This window comes from Lottia gigantea (assembly GCF_000327385.1).
Source record: "Lottia gigantea unplaced genomic scaffold LOTGIsca_191, whole genome shotgun sequence".
NCBI lineage: Eukaryota > Metazoa > Mollusca > Gastropoda > Lottiidae > Lottia > Lottia gigantea.
Genome location: NW_008708362.1, coordinates 30,918 through 51,848, shown reverse-complemented (window position 1 = coordinate 51,848; position 20,931 = coordinate 30,918). Strand labels below are relative to the sequence as shown.

Below are 20,931 nucleotides of genomic sequence, written 5' to 3'. Positions count from 1 at the left end.
TATCATGGTGATCATGATAAAAGTAAGTGGAGATACTCGCAGTAGTAGTAAGATTATCATGGTGATCATGGTATTAGTAAATGCCGATACTTGCGGTGGTATTAAGATTATTAAGGTGATCATAATATTAGTAAGTATCGCCACTTACTAATACCATGATCACCATGATAATCTTACTACCATCGCTAGTATCGCCACTTATTAATACCATGATTACTATGATAATCTTACTACCACCGCGATTAACACCACTTACTAATACCATAATCACCATGATAATCTTCCTACCACCGTGAGTATCGCCACTTACTAATATCATGATCACCATGATAATCTTACTACCACCGCGAGTATCGCCACTTATCAATATTGTTATCAGTATGGTAATCTTACTACCACCGCGAGTATCGTCACTTACTAATATCAGTAGGGTTCATCCTTGGGTGATAACAAACACTCACACCAAGTTTCGTCAAAATCTGTCACTAATTGAACCTTCTATAGTGTTAACAAGCTTAAAATTTAACGCCTTATCAAGAACACGGGCAATAACTCATACTAAGTATTTTCATCCTTGGGTGATTACAAACACTCACACCAAGTTTCGTAAAAATCCACCAATAATTGCGCCTTCTAGAGTGTTTACGAGCGTTTCAAAAACAAAGGCAATTTTTCTGATTTTCAATAGGGTTCATGCTGAGGAGATTGAAAACAATCATACCAAGTTTCGTCCAAATCAATCAAGAATTGTGCCTTGTAGAGTGGACATGGGTAACGGCAGTATAATCATCGCAATAAATCGTATTGTTGAATGAATATCGTTTCGTGCATCGAATCGCAACTTCAAGAATCGTTGCAGCCCTAATTATGTATTGATTATATTTTTCACTGGACAGACCCAGATCGTGTCACATTCCTAGGAGGAATGTTTATGTTACAAATTTCCGATCCTAATAATATGGACGACCAAGAACACTGTTTGGGAATGTACAGGGGTGTGGGGCCCAATGGTAGCAAATCTAAATTGTAATGTTCCTGGAAGGTACGTATGTGAGGTTCCAACGAAGAGCACATACACAAATTAAAGGTACAATATATTCAGCTATAAAAATTGAGAGAGTGCAAAATTATAACAATGACAGTATATGTTTGAATATATGTATATTCTTTACCAGTTCTTATTTGTTTAGTTTGTTTGTTTGTAGGACGCCATTGCCTGATTATTGAACAGATTAAGGCTTATAGTAATATATCTGGAAGATCAATTTGATGTTTGGTTGCTCTGAATATATATTCGGCCATTCTTTCTTTGACCACTATAGCTACGGCCTGGTAAGATTTGTTTTTCTATTAAATCAAATTAAGTTATTGTGTTTATGTCTTTTTTCCTTCGCTCTGTCAACTATATTTTGAGCTCATTTTCTATGAAATTCAGGATTTCTTGATTCGTAAAATATGACAATAGGTAGTTAATTGATGTAGGTTTTTAGGATGGAGGAAAGAAGCAATACACTGAGATAAACATTTTCATGTTGACGATGGAACAAGGCATCCTATGGTACGTACGAACAATGTTCACACAAGAAAAATCTGACAATAGTTTAATAGGGTTCGTGGTTTACATTTAGGTCTTTTGATATCATCAAGAGGTATATTCTTGTACAATTTGGAAAGTATGGGGCACTACATGATGGTACAGGATTGAACTCAGCATAAACTTTCATGATTACAATTCATACATACGTCGTAATACAAAACATCACAAGTCTGATACTGCAAAGTACGCAAAGTATGTGGCTCATTTTGTGCAGATGTTAATTTTGATGAACTTTCCAGAAATAAATTATTGTAATACGTATTGCTATTTTAACAGCATATATGGAATAGTACTAAATTGCGAAGCTGTAGCTGGGTGTTAGATTATACTTATTTATATCAATCTTAGAGCAGTGATGCAGGTCGTTCGGATGGAACAATAAACCGAGGCCCCGTGTACTACAGGCTGTGCACGTTAAAGATCCCTCGACAGTTGGAAATCGGAAAAGAGATGGCTTACCCTGCTGTCTTGAAAAAATTGTCCTTCCTTGAACCCTGTATGGCGTTGTCCATCTTCATTAGCCTACATGTTGCAGAAAAGTAGGACTTAAAACTCCATTCATTTCATACACTATCAGTTTTTAAAAGTTATCCCCTAAACTGTCTTAAGAGATCTGTGAATCTCTACACCATATTGAAGAGAAAAGAGAAACCATCAAGGAAAACTGAAGAAAGCAAGGAAGAGTCTGTCCCCCAATACTTTATAGATGGGTTTCCTTATGTTTTAGTGTCAAATTAAGCAAACTATTTGATTAATGGGTGTTTCTGATGAATTATCATGTATTCCTAAACATATCATTATGTTCTCATTGCATATGATTAAGAGTTTTAACCAATCTTAAATGTCCATGAATGTACAGTCTGGATAAACAAACAAAAAGACTTTTTGACCTTTGTTGATCGGTCACTCATTGGAATTCTGCTCCTAATTCTCTTCTAATTCAACTAATTATGAATTAAATAATGTGAGACAAACTGGTATTTTTCCAAGTCATTAGAACACCCCTACTTTCTATTCATACAAGTATTAGCATTTTCATTTTCATAAATGAAAATAAGGGAACCCATCTTAAATGGTATAATTAAGAATGACGCTAGCACAGTATAATTTTCGCGTGATTTGTGTGTTATAGTATTGATTGAAAACTTTTGGAATCCATGCACATGCCTTAACTTATAAAATTATAATCAACTGTGCTGACCAAGACTCGCCAAGGTAAGAGTAAGATTTTTAATTATACTTTATACTAAATGGCATTATGTATAGTAAAAACTTTCAGAACATTTGTATGGACTAGACAAGTAATTTAGGCTATTTTCAAAGCTACAATGTTGAATGTCAATTAAACGACCAAATTCACCTTTTAATATTAAACATAGTCTGAGTTTATTAGTTGTTAATTATATATTATTTTTTTATCAAAAATACTAAAAAATTATAGTGCTTAAAAGTGAAGAGAACAATTGCATCGCCCACTTTCCTACATGTGTTCATGTACAATATTCCAATAAATTTAGTGTAGTTATAAATTGGTACTGCATGCTCCAGACCAATTTTCTGCGAACAATATCGCTCAAGGATGTTCGACAAAACGTTCCACCCAGTTCCAGTTTTAAAGTTGTTACCGATTTTTTATCAAGTAAAATGAATCTATCGACCGGCGGGTAAATTTAAAACAAAGGTATGTCTTAATTACATTCAAAAGGGAATTTCTTTTACTCGTCTATTCTGGTATCAGTTTTTGAATCCTTTATCTGATAACCACAAGCAAAACTGCGATTCTTTCAAACAAACTACAGACAATTTCTTAATTATTGTCATATATATGTTATCGTTCTTCGAGCTGTTCTCGTTCAAATCAAAGGTTTCCGTTAATCTATATCAGCCATGAAAAAACTCGAGATTCTTGTGTGGTTTCTTCGAAAAAGTCGCTAATTTTTTACTTTTACTTTTAAAGGATATAAATTTCTTCATTCCAAAGTTTTTAGGGGGCACAGCAATATAAGGCACTATGCCAATAAGGATATGGAACACTAGACCAGCACAGGGGGACTGGGAAATGTACCTCATAAGGACCAAAAATCAAAATGAAAAAGGGAAAAAGACCGGACACCCTGGTCACATGCCCCAAAAGTAGTGTGCATAAATGAATATGTGCGTAATCGAAGATGTGCTTAAACCACTGTGCCAAAATGACACTATGCCGAGTATAAGTGTGTTTAAGAAATTTGTTATTACGTGAATATGTGCTTAATTGAAGGTGTGCTTAAATAACTGTTTGCCTATGACAAATGAACAATTGACTGCTTAAGTATGGACGAAGTGTATTAATGAATTAAGTTACCGATGANATATTCACCTTGTTATACACTTCATTTGAACTCTTTAGGGCGATACTGAATACTATTGAGTATGAGTTACTGCCCTTGTTCTTGAAAACGTGTTCAATCTTTAGCTCGTGAAAACTCTAGAAGACATATATTTAATCTTCAGCGCTAGAATCATGCCTTCTACAGTTTCTACGAGCTACAAATTGAACTATTTTCAAGAACAACTCATACTAAATATTTTTCAATCTTTCTGATTTTCAATAGGCTTTATCCTTGGGTGATAACAAACACTCAAGCCAAGTTTCGTTAAAATCCATCAAGAATTATCCCTTCTAGAGTGTTGACGAGCTAAAAATCGAACGCGTTTTAAAGAACAAGAGCAATAATTCATATTAAATATTTTTCGATTTTATTGATTTTCAACAGGGTTCATTCTTGGGTGATAATAAACAATTTCAGCAAGTTTCGTCAAAATCCGTAAAGAATTGTGACTTGTAGAATGTTAACGAGCTAAAAATCGAACGCGTTTTAAAGAACAAAGGCAATAATTCATAATAAATATTTTTCAATTTTATTGATTTTCAATAGGGTTCATCCTTGGCTGATAATAAACAATTTCAGCAAGTTTCGTCAAAATCCTTAAAGAATTGTGACGTGTAGAATGTTAACAAGCAATTGTGGACGGACGGACGGACACGGGTGACGGCAATATACGCCCCACATTTCACGTGGGCGTATAAAAACATGCAGTGTAGCGAACAAAAGCCCTTACTTCATGATCAAACAACATATATAACGGAAGATAATTTGAAAACCAATCGGATCATCAAAGGTAGTGAAACACACCTGCTTAATGCAAGACAACCATCGATGCTACATTAGCCCAATATATAATCATAAAATCATATAAACATATAATAGAACAATAAATCATGATAAAATATTTTCGCTGTTAAAAAGTGCTTAATACATAGACATATTAAAACAGAACTTTCAAACTCAAAATTTCCGTCTCATTGACATTTGTTCAAATTACAAAACTTATTATAACTGGACATAAAACATATTAAACAAATATAAAAGGCAGCATGTCTTTAAAATGAAAATCTGGCGCTTTGATTGTAATTAGAGTTTACAGAACGATGACAGACTACTTAATTGCACCATGTTAAGTGAATAGGATTTTGAATTTGCACGTAAGGCATACATGTTATATATCACTGGAGAGCTCAGGATCTAAGCATGAATCCGAAAATAATATTGCTCTATCTCTACTAGGTCACCTGCTAGAACGCTTTAAAGATGCAAACTCGACTTTTAGTGACACCCATTAAACCGGAACCACGTATCGGACATGAAAAATATTAACTTCATCTAAAAGTGGTAGTTAATATTAATCATTACTGTAAATATTATCATCATCCAAGGTGCAGCTCTGAGATAGAAGTGTTCAAAGTTTGAAGAAAATTGCAACATTTTTTTAAATATACCTTTGACATCATTAAGTGCGATATTATTTGAAACTATTAAATTAGTACATAAATAATCTGAAGCTGGTAGGGTGCTAAACCAATTAGGATTTGAGATACTGCACTGCAAATTAACCATTTTTAGACCCTCTATAAAACCGGAAGTTGTGGTTTGACCCCAAAGGTCAAAAGGTCATTAGAAGGCCAAGGCCAGCTATTATCACCATGGTTAATAGGAAGCTCATCATAGGTCAAGGTCACGAGATATTACCTTCAGATTTCGAAAAATTGAACCGGAAATTGCAAAAAAGCAAACAAGGAATTCAAAAATTCTTCCTACAGGTTTTTGAAATTTTCGTGTTCTTTCATTTGAAACCAGAATCATCAAAATCGGATAAGCGTAATCTCTGAATAAAATTTTGACGAATTTCAGAAAAATGAAAATGGCGGCCAAACTATCAATTTCGTGTCTAGTAAATGCCTCTGCTTTTTAAAGTCATAACGTTATTTACTTATTAGTATAAGTTTCAGTGACCTTCATACATAAAACAGGAAGTGGGCTGACCGGAAGCTAGCACCTTTATTTCGCGCAAACCGGGTGTGATTCAAAATTTTTGATTGTGTCAATTTGTTTTCTGTTGTGATCAGTTTTGGCACCAGAAATTTCAAATCAATCGTACGCATAGCCAAGAAAATAGAAAGTTTGGTCAAAATTTGCGAAATTCAAAATTCGAATTTTCTTAACTGCTATCACATAGGATTTTCGTACGAAATTCTAAAACTGAAAAATGAAAACCGAATATGCAGATCCAATGCATTGCTAATGTTGCTGTAACTATTACAGTATCTGCAGAGTACTCGACACAAACTCATACTTTTTTTTGAAAGTACGAAAACAAAGTAGGCCCTGCAACAGTGAGAAAGTGTTTCTACAAAATAGTATCTCTTATAAACCTAAATTAGCAGACGATGTAAATTGGAGAGTACATAAATCCTTCAGTATAGACTGTTCGTGGCTCATCCAGGTGAGCCCCTGTATTACCAATAAATGTAATACCCACTATAAATGTAATACTCACCGTGGGTATTACATTTATGGGTAATACAGCCCTTTCCTGGGAATTCAGCATGCTTTCTTGCATTCTGAAACCTCTCTGTGAGTCAATTCAATGATTGCCGGGTATTTAAATACATGGTTGATTTGACTCTTTCACCTCTTACAACATACACAGGCCAGAGAATCTGATTATGTAATCTTTTAACCCTAATAAAATGTATTTAATGTTGTTGCAACTCGCATACAAATTCGAAAAATATTTTCAAATTGTCAAACCGGTGGAATTACTTTTCTATCTTCATTAAAATTGGAGAGTACACTTTCTTTCAACAAAACTTAGAAACCCTTCATTATAAAGACTGTCAATTGCTCATTTCATGTTCACATATTGTAGGCTTAAAAGAACAAGAGTTCCAAGCTAACAAGCTAGAAGTTTCAACATGTTCGAAAGCCATGGGATAAGGTCTCCTTCTAATAAGAACTATAATGGCTTATCCAGATTTAAGAGTTTTATTAAATCTATGCGAAAATAACAGCTCGGACACATCCATTTTGTCAACAGGATTGTTACCCCCATCGTACCTAGTCCAGTCTTACTGATATGGAATAAGGAATAAATCAGAACAAAAATCAAACACATCGTTAAAAGAACCAATTGATGCAGTTACTATTCACAAAGTACAAGGTCTCAGTCTTGATGCTTGATAGAATATTTCAAGCTGGTCAAGCATATCTTGCGTTAAGCAGAGTTAAAACATTACAGGGTCTTGCAATACAAGGTTTTGCGAAAAAAACATATATTGTGATGAAAAAATTGAATCAGCGTTAAGAGCAATGAACAGATTTTTGCAACCCGAGAAGGAAACCCCACCAACATATACTAATATAAGTCTACATTATGTTCAACAGAAGCACAGAAACGAAACTGAAATTAAATGGTTTTATGTTTTCACCATCAACATTAAAGCACCAGATATGATAACACTTAAGATTTTGAATTTTAATAAGTAAGGGGCCACGGAGGAGTAGAAGTATATTACAAGGAAAGCCAAAATTGTAATATTATGAAATTGGGAGTTTGATATACAGAACGCATTTCTTTGAATATTCCAAATAAGAATATTAACGTAATTGTTATCTACAGACCGCCTATTTATCGATTTGATTTATTTCTCCCAATGTTACAAAGATATTAAGTAACCATACGATAATGTTACATTAGATAAATATACTCTTAATATTTAATAAAACTGTTTAGTTTCCTCGCACGTAAAGCGACTGTGGGAACGCTGGAGCAGGCCCTTAAAGTACAAAAAGTCTTAAAGCTATGGGGCGAGGTATTATATACTTGGGTTATTTACCGGATACCTTAAGAGTTTTTATCCCTTGTTTAAAAATTGTAGGCTTAAAAGCTAACAGACTAAAAGTGTCAAAAGGCTTAAAAGTCACACAAGGAGCTGTTCACAGTTTTTTCTTAAATCCGTACAGTAGTTTTCTTACAGTTTCCAAAAAGCATAACAAACTAATCCTACGTAATGTTTTTAAACAATTTTGGCGTTAAAAAAATAACGGCTGGATTTTTTTTAATTAATGCTTTCAGATACGTTAAAGGGCACATTTCTTTAGATTTTGGTGTGTAGTTTTCACAAATTTGAGCAAAAACAATTTTAACCTTCAAAAAAGCGGAATGTCCCTTTAGAGATCCAAAATACCTTAATCCAGAGGCAATTCTGTCTTGGAAAAAGTGTTTGTGCTGAAATTGTGCCCGCATTCACTATTATGCTATTAATAGTTAATGAAATGACAATGATATGGTTTTTTTTAAAACGCTGCCATTTCAATGTGTTTCATACAATGAAGCTATTTTTTTGTGAAAAGATTAAGAGGTCAAATTTTTATGAGGTGCTTTGATACTTTATGAAATATCCTTACATGAAAAGTCATATTGTTTTTTTTTCTGGGCCACCCGATATATATTTTTTTTAAAAAATATCTTACAAGGATTATAATCTTAAAATCATCTATAAGATAAGGTAAAAACCTGAAACAGTTCATAAAATTATCACCAAATTCAAACATGAACAATGTCTCATCGCTGTAAACACAAGGGCAATAACTCTGAAACTGTTCATCTTATTATAAACAATTCTAACTTATATACATGCATACCAAGTTTCATCAAGATCAAATAAAAACTGTAGTCTCTATTGTGGCTGCAAACCAAATTTGACGCGTTTTTACTAAGTCAAAGGCAATAATTCTGAAACGGTTAATCTGATTATTACCAATTTCCAACTTGACTGAGATCTCATCAATACATACATGCAAACCAAGTTTCATGAAAATAGGAAAGAAACTATAGCCTCTATCGCACCTACAAGGCAAATTTGACGTGTTTTTTCTATGTCAAGGGCAATAACTCCGAAACCATTCATTCGATTACTACGAATTTCGAACTTGACCGAGATCTCATCAATATATACATGCATACCAAGTTTCTTAAAGATCGGATAAAAACTAGCCTCTATCGCGCCTACAAGAACTGTGGACGGACGGACGGACGGACGGACCGACTGGTCATTTCCATGTGTGCGTACAAAAATGTTTATTTTGTCAGGAAAATGTCATTGAAGATGAATGTCATATTGTTATGAATTGTGTCGCTTATAATGATAATCGTCATTTTATGTACAAAATATAACAATATTGTACTTTATTGTATTACTTAAATCCTTTAGATCAATTTTATTATATTATGAAGTATGTTCAGCATGATTTGGCAAAGTTTTTAGATGTTTTACATTAGAACTAAACGCTTTTAATTTAATAAATAAATGGTACTTCTACACCCGAAACCCCAGGTTAATCCGACAGAGCATTGTGTGAAATTTTCCGACAGTTGTGAGGTTTTAATTTTAGCTACTTTGATGTTTGGAAATAAGTGTATGTGCAAAGATACCCGATGTTGTGCCATAAGTTTCTAAATATGTTGCGATAATACAATTTCCTAAAACAACTATTGCATATCACCCGCTCCTTTAACGTATCGCTTTGTATTATCGATTATCACATCCTTGACACATTATAATAAATAAATAATAAATACAATATTTATAGAGCGCGTTATATAAAAACAATTACTCTAAGCGCTTCACATAAAAATAAGTAAAAAATAAAATAAACAGTTTAAAATAATTGCAGTCAATTAAAAGTATATAGAATGAAATAAAATCTACAAGAAATCCTTAAAAGCAGTTCGAAAGAAGTGAGTCTTGAGTTGTTTTTTAAAAACGTCTAAAGAATTCACATTCCGCAATGACAATGGTAAACTGTTCCAGAGTGTAGGCGCGGCCTTGTCAAAACGCCTTTCGCCGTAGCTTTTTGTTCGAACGTCATTTGGAGGATTTAAACGCATACTGTTTTCCGACCTGAGGGATCTATTGGGTTTGTAAGGCGTAATTAGTTCTTGAAGGTAGCTAGGAGCCTTACCATGCATTGCTTTATACACATAAACAAGAAGTTTAAATTGGCAGCGGTAATGAATGGGTAACCAGTGCAACGCGATTAGAACGGGCGTGATTGAATCAAATTTCCTTGTTCGTGTAATCAGACGTGCTGCTGTGTTTTGGACACGCTGAAGCTTACTGATAATGTTAGTGTTAGTACCGTACAGCAATGCGTTGCCATAGTCTAGCCTTGATGTAACTAGGGAGGACACTAGTGTTCTACAGGCTTCAACTGAAATTAAAGATCGAATTCGACCAATGTTCCGAATGTGGTAAAAACAAGCTTTAGAGATCGCACTGGCTTGATGTTCCATAGTGATGGTTTTATCAAAGAATATTCCGAGATTTTTCACACAAGAAGCGTCGCTTAACACAGTTCCGTCAAAGGTCTGACGGAAATTGTCTAGATGCTTCACTTGACGTTTAGGTGCAAAGATAATCAATTCTGTTTTGTCTTCATTAAGTTTTAACATATTGGCACTCATCCAATCACTAATGTCAAATAAACATTTTTCTAGACGTTTGGACAGATCGGACCAGTCTCCTTGCGGTCTTATGATTTGATAAACCTGAGTATCATCTGCGTATGAATGGTATGACATTCTAACTAGATTCTTAACAAAGTTTATACTTTATAAAATTGGGAATCCTAATGATTATTCACATCTCCAAACTAAAATAAAGTTGTTTGTTAAGATCAATTCAGCGAACTAACTTGAATTAGACTTGAGCGATATTAAGACTAATTCTCCAGATTAGTGCTTGAAAAATAAGTTTCATATTCATTTTGTATTACAATCGAATCTTCTATTTCAGTCAAATCACGATAATTGTTGTTTTCTATGAAATTGTGTAACGTATTGTTAATGTACTTCACTGATGTCTAGGGCAAAAAGTACTTTAAGTACCGTCATAAGTATCTTATGTTACAGCATAATAAATGCCTCATGGGGTCCATAAAATAGAATCAGTGTTATAGAAAGAATAATGGACAGATAGTGAAGAGACATCGCACACTTCGAATCGATCAGTCACACAAAATCAAATCAACAGGCACTACACCTTTTGACGACTTGTGCTATCCTAAGACTCTATTCATCTTTTACTAGCAATAATCCAATATTTCAAATTGTCTCATACTAATTGTAACCAAATATTCTTAACTTAATGCCTTAAGTAATGCAGCATTGCAAATATTATATTATTATAAAATATTCTCGTATTCTAATCAACGATTTAAAAGAATCTACCAGGAAGTTTGATGTGGTATAGAATTCCCAACAGCCTTTTCACGCCCACACCATTGTCCGTCTTCGTATCCGTAATTGCTTCCTACAACAAAGTACAACTTTTCTCATGAACATTGGGGAGTCATGTGTTAGTTTGATTACAAGAATAACCGTATTCATCTTGATTTTCAGTGAGGCGGTTCAGTAAAATAAAGCAATATACATTTCATCAGAGCAGTCATCAAGTAAAGGTATAGACCAGCTGGGAGTTTGGAGACTCGGAGTTACTTTGTGTGAAATATTAAGTAGTTTTAACGGCCGAGAGTGTCCTCTATAGAATAGTAACACAGAAGTTAACTTATCTAATCTTACTTATTAGTAATGGATAATTTTACTGAATCTGGAAATGTATCCGAAAATCTCAACGATTCTCTATCAGAATACGAAACAGTTTCTCAGCTGGCTAGCAAGATACAAAGGTACTATTTATGGGTAATATTTGCCGTGGGTGTTCCTGGAAACATAGCTACGTTAATTACCGTTTTAAAGATGAAGCCTCTTACATCATTAACCGCTTACGTAGCCGTTCTCTCCGTAGTTGACCTCTTAGCTATTTTTGTAAAACTTTCACTCCTAGCTTTCCAAGTGAACTCTGTGGATATTCTTAATGGTGGTTGTAAATTTATGATTTTTCTGGGCAATTTGCTAGTGTGCTTTGCCAGTTGGATATTAGTAGCCATGGCAGTGGAAAGGTTTGTGGCTGTGTGGTTCCCGTTTAAAATTGGATCGATGTGGAGCTGTAGAAAGTCGTTGATTTCTATTTGTGTAATGTGCATTGTATTGGTCGGAACATTTAGTCACCTTCTCTTCATAGTCGAGTCAAAAGAGGGACTTTGCCTCATTCAAGAAGATTATTTAAATTTTGTTCAAATTTGGTACTGGATCAATGCTACTTTGTATGCTTTTTTGCCTTGTACCTCAATATTTGTTTTTAATTTAATGATAATTTGCGGTATCAATCAGTCTGTAATGCGCCAGAGGTCGCTTTTTTCGATTCTAAGAGTATCCAATAGCAACCATCGTGAAGTCAGCATTATGTTAATTGTTGTGTCTGTTGTATTTCTAGTTCTAACCACTCCTCGAAGTGTCTTGCTCATCTTACCCATCAGTCATTTACCATTAGCCTACCAAGAACTATTGTCTCAGATCTCATTTGTGTTATGTGATTCAAATCACGCTATTAACTTCTTTTTGTATTTTTTAAGTGTTCGACGATTCCGCGTCAAGGCCATGAAATGGTTAACGTGTAGAGCATATCACGAGAATGATAAAGGTGTTAATTTAGTCATTATGCGGCCATCTTTGAGACATCGTTGGTCGGGAAACACTGACAGTACCACTCGATCTGTGAGCGCTAGTACTTAAATCATAACTTCGTGAAAACCAACCTACTTCTACTAGTGACCTTTTCAGGGAATCTTTCGAGAAGTCACCTTTCAAATGTAAAAAATACTTTTAGTATATATGGCGATTCAATGGATTGTATTCAGGAAAGAGCACCGGCCCCTCGGGAGACAAACAAATGTTTTCCACTTTTTAGAAACACAAATGAGTGGTATGAAATTAATCATAGAAGACGTTTTGTACTTTTCATAATTTAAATTTTGGCTTCTTTTTCATGTGTTTAGACTGACCGATTTACTTCTAATATGTAATGGAGAATGTTGGCCATAAGTCTCTTTAATCACGGTATTATATTACACAATACCTTGTCCTTCCTTGTATGGGTTTGTAATATTCTTGTTGTAACTCATTTTTAAGTATTCGGATCATAATCAATGTACATAAAAATGAAATCCATGACATTTGATCTCTGGATTGATTGACATGGCTATTTTAATTTTCATCCAATCCGCGATTGTAATATCATACAATTACTTCAATACTCTATAAAATTATTATATTTGTATAACACAGACTGTCTGATATAAAATTTGTTGATTTCACTGTTTGAAAGACATAGTAACACCGAATTCCATGCCTTTCTCAAATTTCCCCCGAGATACCGACATGGTTGTATTACATTTAATCGAGTGCATTTGAGCGAAGGTGTACACTATAGATTTTAACGCAACCAATAAAGACAAAGTCAAACAACAAATAATTATTATTGTTACCCTTTCCTCCAAGTTAGTTAGTTGTTCTAGAACTAGATATCTGAAACTAAACTATACTATCGTTTGTGGTGAATACTTTTTCATGATCTAAAGAGAAAAAGTTTCTGTTCCTCGTTATTTAATCCATCAAAATCTTATTTTTACGATATTTAAATTAAAGATTGGGATTGAATGTACGTCGATGATTGACCATTTGTTTGAAAACTGTTGTCAGTCTTCCATCTTAATTCAACAGCAACTATAAGATGAGGTTAAATGTAATGATAACTACAGTGGTCACTGTGACCTTGAAGGGATAATGTTTAAACGAAGTCCAAAATCGTCAAACGATATTCCTTTTGAAATCTCCAATAGTTGTTTCGATCGGTTAGATAGTTTTCTTCTGTAAATCTGTGTGTAAATTGAGCAAGAAGTTAGTTTGTTATAATATACTGTTTGTCTAAATTTTACCATGTCGTTGTCCTAGCATATTAAGTATCCAGGGCGAGCTGTTGGGGAAATTGGACTGCCAGCTAACACGAAACTGGCCCATCACGATCTGGTGAGGCTTCGCTTTTTCAGTAAAGCTCGTGGCATCTGACAAAAAGTGAGGATTGATTTTAATATATTTCCGTCCAGACTATGCTCGTCTTGCTAAGCTGTTGTAGAAAACAAAGCTTCTCAAAATACAGTAGTAGAACGCAATGCTGGTCCTGTAATTCGTCATATTCCAGGACGCACCATACACCTATCTTGACTTGAGAACAAAACGGTGACAAACCACTAAATACCGAGCACGACACATACTTCTAGTACCACTACGGATTTGTTCCGCCCATTTACTGTCACCTTTTGTTGCATTCACCTTTTGGTACTATGGCCCTCCTGTTTTTTCGTCAACATTGTGACTGATGTGGCAAATTTGGCCGGCATCAATACTGTGTATTGTAAGAGTCAATTCTATTAAATTTGTTTTCGTAGTTTGAATGTCAAACCTTGTACTCAATACAAACAGTACACCGGATGAAAATGACTTATTACAGCATTGCGACAAGATAAATACATACATCAAGTATTGCACAGTATAATTAAAATCTATTATATCATGATAATAAGTATGTCTATTAAAAAATGATGTTCAAAAGAATATCGTATATTCAACGCTGTCTACCTCATTTCCTATCATATTAAAAGATTAAAGAGCATCTTAGGTCTAATTAAGTACACAGTTGTTCAAGTTGAGGTTACATGTGGCCTTATTCGCCTGATATACATAAATTATACTTAAGGAATTGTACGACGAAGGGAACCGCATGCCTTTTACTATATTGTTGTACCGTTTTGGGCACAGGCAAGTTGTGAAATATTCTGATAATGTCTGTATGAAATCTTAAATTGTTCAGATTATAACATATACCAAATGTCTAGGCATATTTGTCTTTTGTCATGGTGAAAATTCTCAAAAACTACCAATCCATAACAGATCGGGATCATCGCCCATATAAAACGACATGTGATCTCCGGCTCTACCTATTGACGATATCACCCCTGAGGAACTGGGTAAGGCCAGAGTTTTCGGGCTAGTAAACAGTGAAGATGAACATGTAGATATGGTGAGTAACTTAAAGTATAATTCAGGCACCGTCGCGACCACCTTGAATATATCATAATACCGAATATATCGTACATAATAAATGTAAATTCAAAGAGAGTGTAATCATTTGCATCATTTTCCCATTATTCAGATTGGGGCTCATGTAGCATACTGGATATTCTCATTTGCAGGCTTGTGCAACAACATTAAGTCTTCAAAATCGATATAATGCACCAACTTTACAAAATAAGTCAATGATCTCAATGCTGAGGGTATGTTCATAGGTCAGCAGGATGACAGTCTGAAAGGCTTCTTTATAACTTGGTGTTTTAAAATACTGTTCTTATTTCCTTAGTATTGTTTTCTAAAAACAATGATGTGAGACAAAAAGATAATTCTCATTTCAAGAACAAATGGCCAAGTCTAGGCCCAGAGCGGATCGACCGTTTGGAGGGAATGGGTCACCTATATCTTCTTTGAAGAAGCAAATTGCCAAGGTCAATGTATTTCTATCTAATTACTGACATGTTTACAGGACACTGCAATTTGACGACAATTCAAGAGAGAGAACTAGAAACAAACGTTAAAAAATATGAGGAAGTTTTTCAATCACATTTCATAATGAAAGGATGGCACCAAGTGTCCAGAAGAATAGGCATACCCTGTATGGCACCATACCCGCCATTGATGCAAATATGCCAGAAAATAAACATAACAATATAAATATAAGACAATGTATATATAAAGTTTAGTCAATCGAACGTAGATCACTGCCAGATACTTTCATGAACAAATATATTCACTAAATTGTTACCCAAAACTTAAATGTGGATGCTAATGCTAATGGCACACCAACGGTTTTCATTGTTGAATTTTGCCACAGACACGAGGAGACAAAAAATCTACTACAGTCGGCCGTTTTCAAAATGTCACGTTATGAATCATGCAATCGAAGTGATAATGAATTTTATTGGATGATGACGGTCTGTGGAGTCTTGTCTAATAGAAAACAATCGTCGACGAGAACACTGACAAATATCAAACTGGGTTGATCTTTAAAATCATCTTGTCTGGCCGTGTCGGCGAAAAAAACGTTGTGTGCCCTCGCCATACGAGGAATCACATTAGTAAAAATACATCCAAACGTATTATCTAAACTTAGTGGTCCGATTTCAAATTGCATTTCCTTTACATTATTTACCTCCCTTGAACTCGAAGCTTACAAGCATTACAGTCTTCGATATAAGTTCTTCGACACATGACCAGAAAGCTCTGAACCGTTTTGCAACTGAATTCTACTCAAAATGCACTCATTAAAGATAATGAAGGTTGTAGTGTAGCAGAGCGACACATGTGCAATAGAATGGTGGTGTTTGTGTGTGTTGTAAAAAATAGACTATTGGCTTTATTGACTTTATGAGTCAAATATTGAAATATTACAGATGAGAGCTGCATGGTTCATAGTCAGCTAGACGGGTAGCCTAATGAATAAACCTCATTATCACAAACAAGGTTGCTTTCTAGTGATAATGTCCATTCATATTCATCGTCATATTGATAACTGTATTTTGGTCACATACATAATTATTCACAGCCATATCTGTATGATGCAAATAGCAAGCACAGTGCCGCTACCTTAATATGAAATATTCTGAGTAGAGATAACCACTCGGAGTCAAACTAGAGTCCTACCCCGGGAAAAAGGCATATGTAAAAATCAGTTATTTTATTGTCATTGTGCTATGATCTTATTAGTTGACACTGGTAGCTGTGTTGCCTTTATGTGCCACAAGATCAACCTGGTCTACTTATATTTACAACGCAGTTGCATCTTTGTGACTTGATAAAAAATTTTAACGACCAAATCTTGCAACAATAACAGTAAAAACTGTATTAAGAGGCCACTCAAGGGAATAGTGGTCTCCTATTTATCCAATGACTAATTTTTCACGTGAGTTGTAAACTGTGACCAAATGTCTGGTTTTTTATTCTAAAAATATTGTTGTAGTAACTAATTAAAATCTTTTGTAATATTATTTGAGAATAATGCGAATAATGATATATGATTAAAAAGCGAATTATAATATATCAGAAAGAACGCGAATAATGATATATAAGTAAAAAGCGAATGGCATAATATAAGTAAGAAAGCGAATAATGATATATAAATAAGAAAGCGAATAATTATATATAAGTAAAAGCGGATGATAATATGTCAGTTAGAAAGCGAATAATGATATATAAATAAGAACAAGCATTATGATACATAAGTAAGAAAGCGAATAATGATATATAAGTAAAAAGTGAAAACATAATATATCAGAAAGAACGCGAATAATGATAAGTAAGTAAGAAAGCGAATAATGATACGTCAGTAAGAAAGAGAATAATGATATATATGTAAGACAGACAATAATGATATATATGTAAGACAGACAATAATGATACATAAGTAAGGAAGTTATCAGCATCTCGTCATTCTAAGTGTAAATGATCCTGACCTGTTCATTAGCTAGTGTTTAATATATCCCTACGTCACACTGAGATTAATTATATAGAGTTTATAAACCAGAAACTCGCCGTTGTTTCATATTCCAATAATTACAGTTGCTAATAGGAGACGAGCAATATATTCTGTACTATATCAATTGGAACAGGAATGGTATTGTTGATCATTGGTAGTAGCCAGAAACCTCTTGATTGACACGAGACGTTTTCACATCAAAGAAACCTTTCATCCAATATTAGTCAACAGTTTGTTTACACTTTCTGTGTCTTCTAGGTTCAGTTTAGAGCCGAAAAGACTCTTCATCCTTGATTTCTGTAAGATTTTCAGATGATTTGATGAAAACTTTTGGTCTTTTGAAATATCTTGCCGATTTGTGTACACCAGAAAGAAACATCAACATTTTTGTTGTAATTTCCTTTAAAGAACCAGAATTGTGAATATATCATTGCACGCATTATCTTATAAGTTACGAAATTTATTTGATGGACCAGTTGGGTGTTGAAGTGTGAAAAACATCATATTAATATATCTATATAACTCATATATTTCAAGACAATCCATTGCACCTGTGTCTGTGGAGAGTGAGCTTCAGTTGAAATCATAGTTACTTTTCCAGGATTTTGATTCCAGTCTATAATAGGTGAGTTTATATATTTATTATACCTTATTTTGTTACTGGCAAATCAATGGTATTAAATCGTAACATGCTTGAATTAAATCTGTAATAAGCTACTATAAGTATTGTGACTGCAGTTGTCTCTATCAAATGAGGACTTCCATTTCTAACATTCAGTAAGAAAAGTTGTCTACTGTACAATATAAAATACAGAACGCGAATACAATTATATAATGTACCTTGTCAGTTAAGGTAATATACGCCCACTGGCAGCTTTGCTTTTGAATAAAATTATTTAGCAGTACAGTAAAAATTACCAGTATGAAATATTCAACCTTCAGACATACACTTTTTTTAACTCTTTAGGGCGATACTGAATAATATTACCAAGTTTTGTCAAAATCTGTCAAGAATTGTGTCTCTAAGAGTGTTTACAGACTAAATATTGAATGCGTTTTCAAGAAAAAGAGCAATAACTCAATGCTTAATATTTTTCAATTCTTCTAAAATTCGATAGGGTTTATTCTTGGAAGAAAACTAACACTTACACCAATTTTCACCAAAATCTATCAAAAATTATGCCTTCTACAGTGTTTACGAACGCGTTTTCAAGAACAATGACAATAACTCGTGCTAAATATTTTTCGATCTTTCTGATTTTAAATAGGGTTTAACCTTGGGTGATAACAAAAACTTATGCCAAGTTTCGTCAAGAATTGTGCCTCCTAGAGTGTTCACGAGCAATTGTGGATAGACGGAAAGACGGACGGACCGAAGGACATGGGTTACGCCAATATACGCCCCCCCCCCCCACCCCATTTCATGTGGGCGTAAAAAAAATCGTTTGGTCAATTTGAATGTAATAGATCCAATAGGTTCATATGGTGCTGTGAAAATACCGAGGGCCTCAAAACGCAGGTGGATTTTAATGTTTCGAACAGATCCCGTCCAAAATATTAAGCTTCTTGGATCGAGAAAAAATTGTTCGGTGTGTAAATAACTTATCAATATTCAGTAAGTTAAGGCATCTATTTGTAAGGAAATAGGTAATTAGCGTTCTTAACATTATTATTTTATATATCACAACAAAGGTGAATAACTATACAATTATTTTAAAAGAAAATGCCAAGATAAATGATAAACCCTACAAGACGAAAACTTATATAAAGATTTATATATTTAGACTTAGATTTTAATAACAAAACGACGTTTCGTTCATCAGATGAAAATCTGAAAACCACGAAAACTGACGACACGTGTAAACTTTGCTGAAACCTAATGTGCCTATTTTTTATTCAAATAAACGATAAAAACGACAAAAATTCAGGATTTTTAATAAAGTATTAATAATATTTAGAGAATATAAAAGGAAGACGAGAAATTACAGTATTTTTACTTTCGGCATTATATTTTCCGACAAGTAATTTCAAAATGGATCAACCTACAGAGATGTAATACCTATAATACCTATAAATCACACCATGATAACGTACCTGATAACGTACCAAACAATACTTATATAACATGCCAAGACAACGTACCAAACCAAATTGTATAAACCAAGATGATGTAACTAACAATACCTATAATAATAATAATAAGTTTATTTTCAGTAATATAGGTCTACGACCAACGTTACAATATTATAAATTATTACATGAATGAATACTATTTACAATAACAAAAATATATTTACAATAAATAATTAGCATTTAATCGATATGTATTAAGCATTTACAAATTTTTGAAGATGTGTTCTATACATTTGGATAAACTTAAGAGGTGAAAATTATCATTGGAGTTTATTTAATTTAGATAGTTGTTTCTGGTTATATGTACAGTATTGATACCAATCCTATAGTTTTCTGTTACTTTACATGCAAACAATAGATGGAACAAATCTTCACTTGATAGTTTACATAATCGGCACAAGGGACTATTTATTAAATTTCTCTTATATAGATTGACAGCAGTTGGAAATAAATTCAACTTGATTTTAACAATGTTTCGTTTGTGTTTGAAAGGGATACTTGAAATTAAATAGGACTCTTTGAAGTGACAGGGCTTACATTGGATATACTCTTTAAGACTTTCACTTAATGCTAACTTTGGAGACCATTCTTGCAAGTCTATGTCCGACAGTCTTAATTTAATTTGATTTACAAATATATGAATATTTCCGATATTTTCATTTTTAAATACATATCTAAAACCTAACGAATATAAAACTTGTTTTACTTTAGTCACCCAGTAAACTCTTCAGATTTCATCCAACTGTCTCAGCATAATGTATACTTGTTTGGGGTATCGATCTATACACCAATATTTTACACATGAAGTTGTATGATATATGCTTATATTTTTTCTGCCACATTCTCCGAGTGTTCCAACATTTGTAGAACTTTTATGAATCCCAAGAATAAATTTACAAAAGTTAAGATGAACCTTTTCAATATCATGTCTATACTCAAAACCCCAAATCTGTGAACCATATAATAGTATTGGTTTTATAATGCTATCAAAAATTTTAATACATATATTGATACTTGGATAACCAGTTCTCCTTATTAAACTTTTTATGGGAATAAGAGCCCTTTCAGCTTTGACGGCTAAATTATTAATGTTTTTGCTCCAGTTCAACCCAAATAATTATAATAAGTTATTGTTGTAAGAGGTTCATTGTTATAATACCATCTTTCGTATTTACGTAAAGTACCACCATTTCTAAATACAATAATTATTGTTTTGGAAAAATTGACATTAAGATTAAATTATCACAAAATGATTATAAAACAGAAATCTTTCTTTGAAGATCTCCTACAGTATCTGAGAATATTGAGAGATCGTCAGCGTACAGCAGTGCTAATA

At 33.6% G+C, this 20,931-nt stretch overlaps 1 protein-coding gene across 1 annotated transcript; it reads left to right on the top strand.

Moving 5' to 3' along the window:
* Positions 1 to 11,569: 11,569 nt before the first annotated feature.
* Positions 11,570 to 12,613, top strand: LOTGIDRAFT_174312 (hypothetical protein; the record flags this gene model as incomplete). Its single annotated transcript, XM_009052915.1, has 2 exons — positions 11,570 to 11,940; positions 12,454 to 12,613. The coding sequence occupies 2 exons, from the start codon at positions 11,570 to 11,572 to the stop codon at positions 12,611 to 12,613; spliced, it is 531 nt and encodes a 176-aa protein (XP_009051163.1).
* Between the last annotated feature and the right edge of the window lie 8,318 nt (positions 12,614 to 20,931).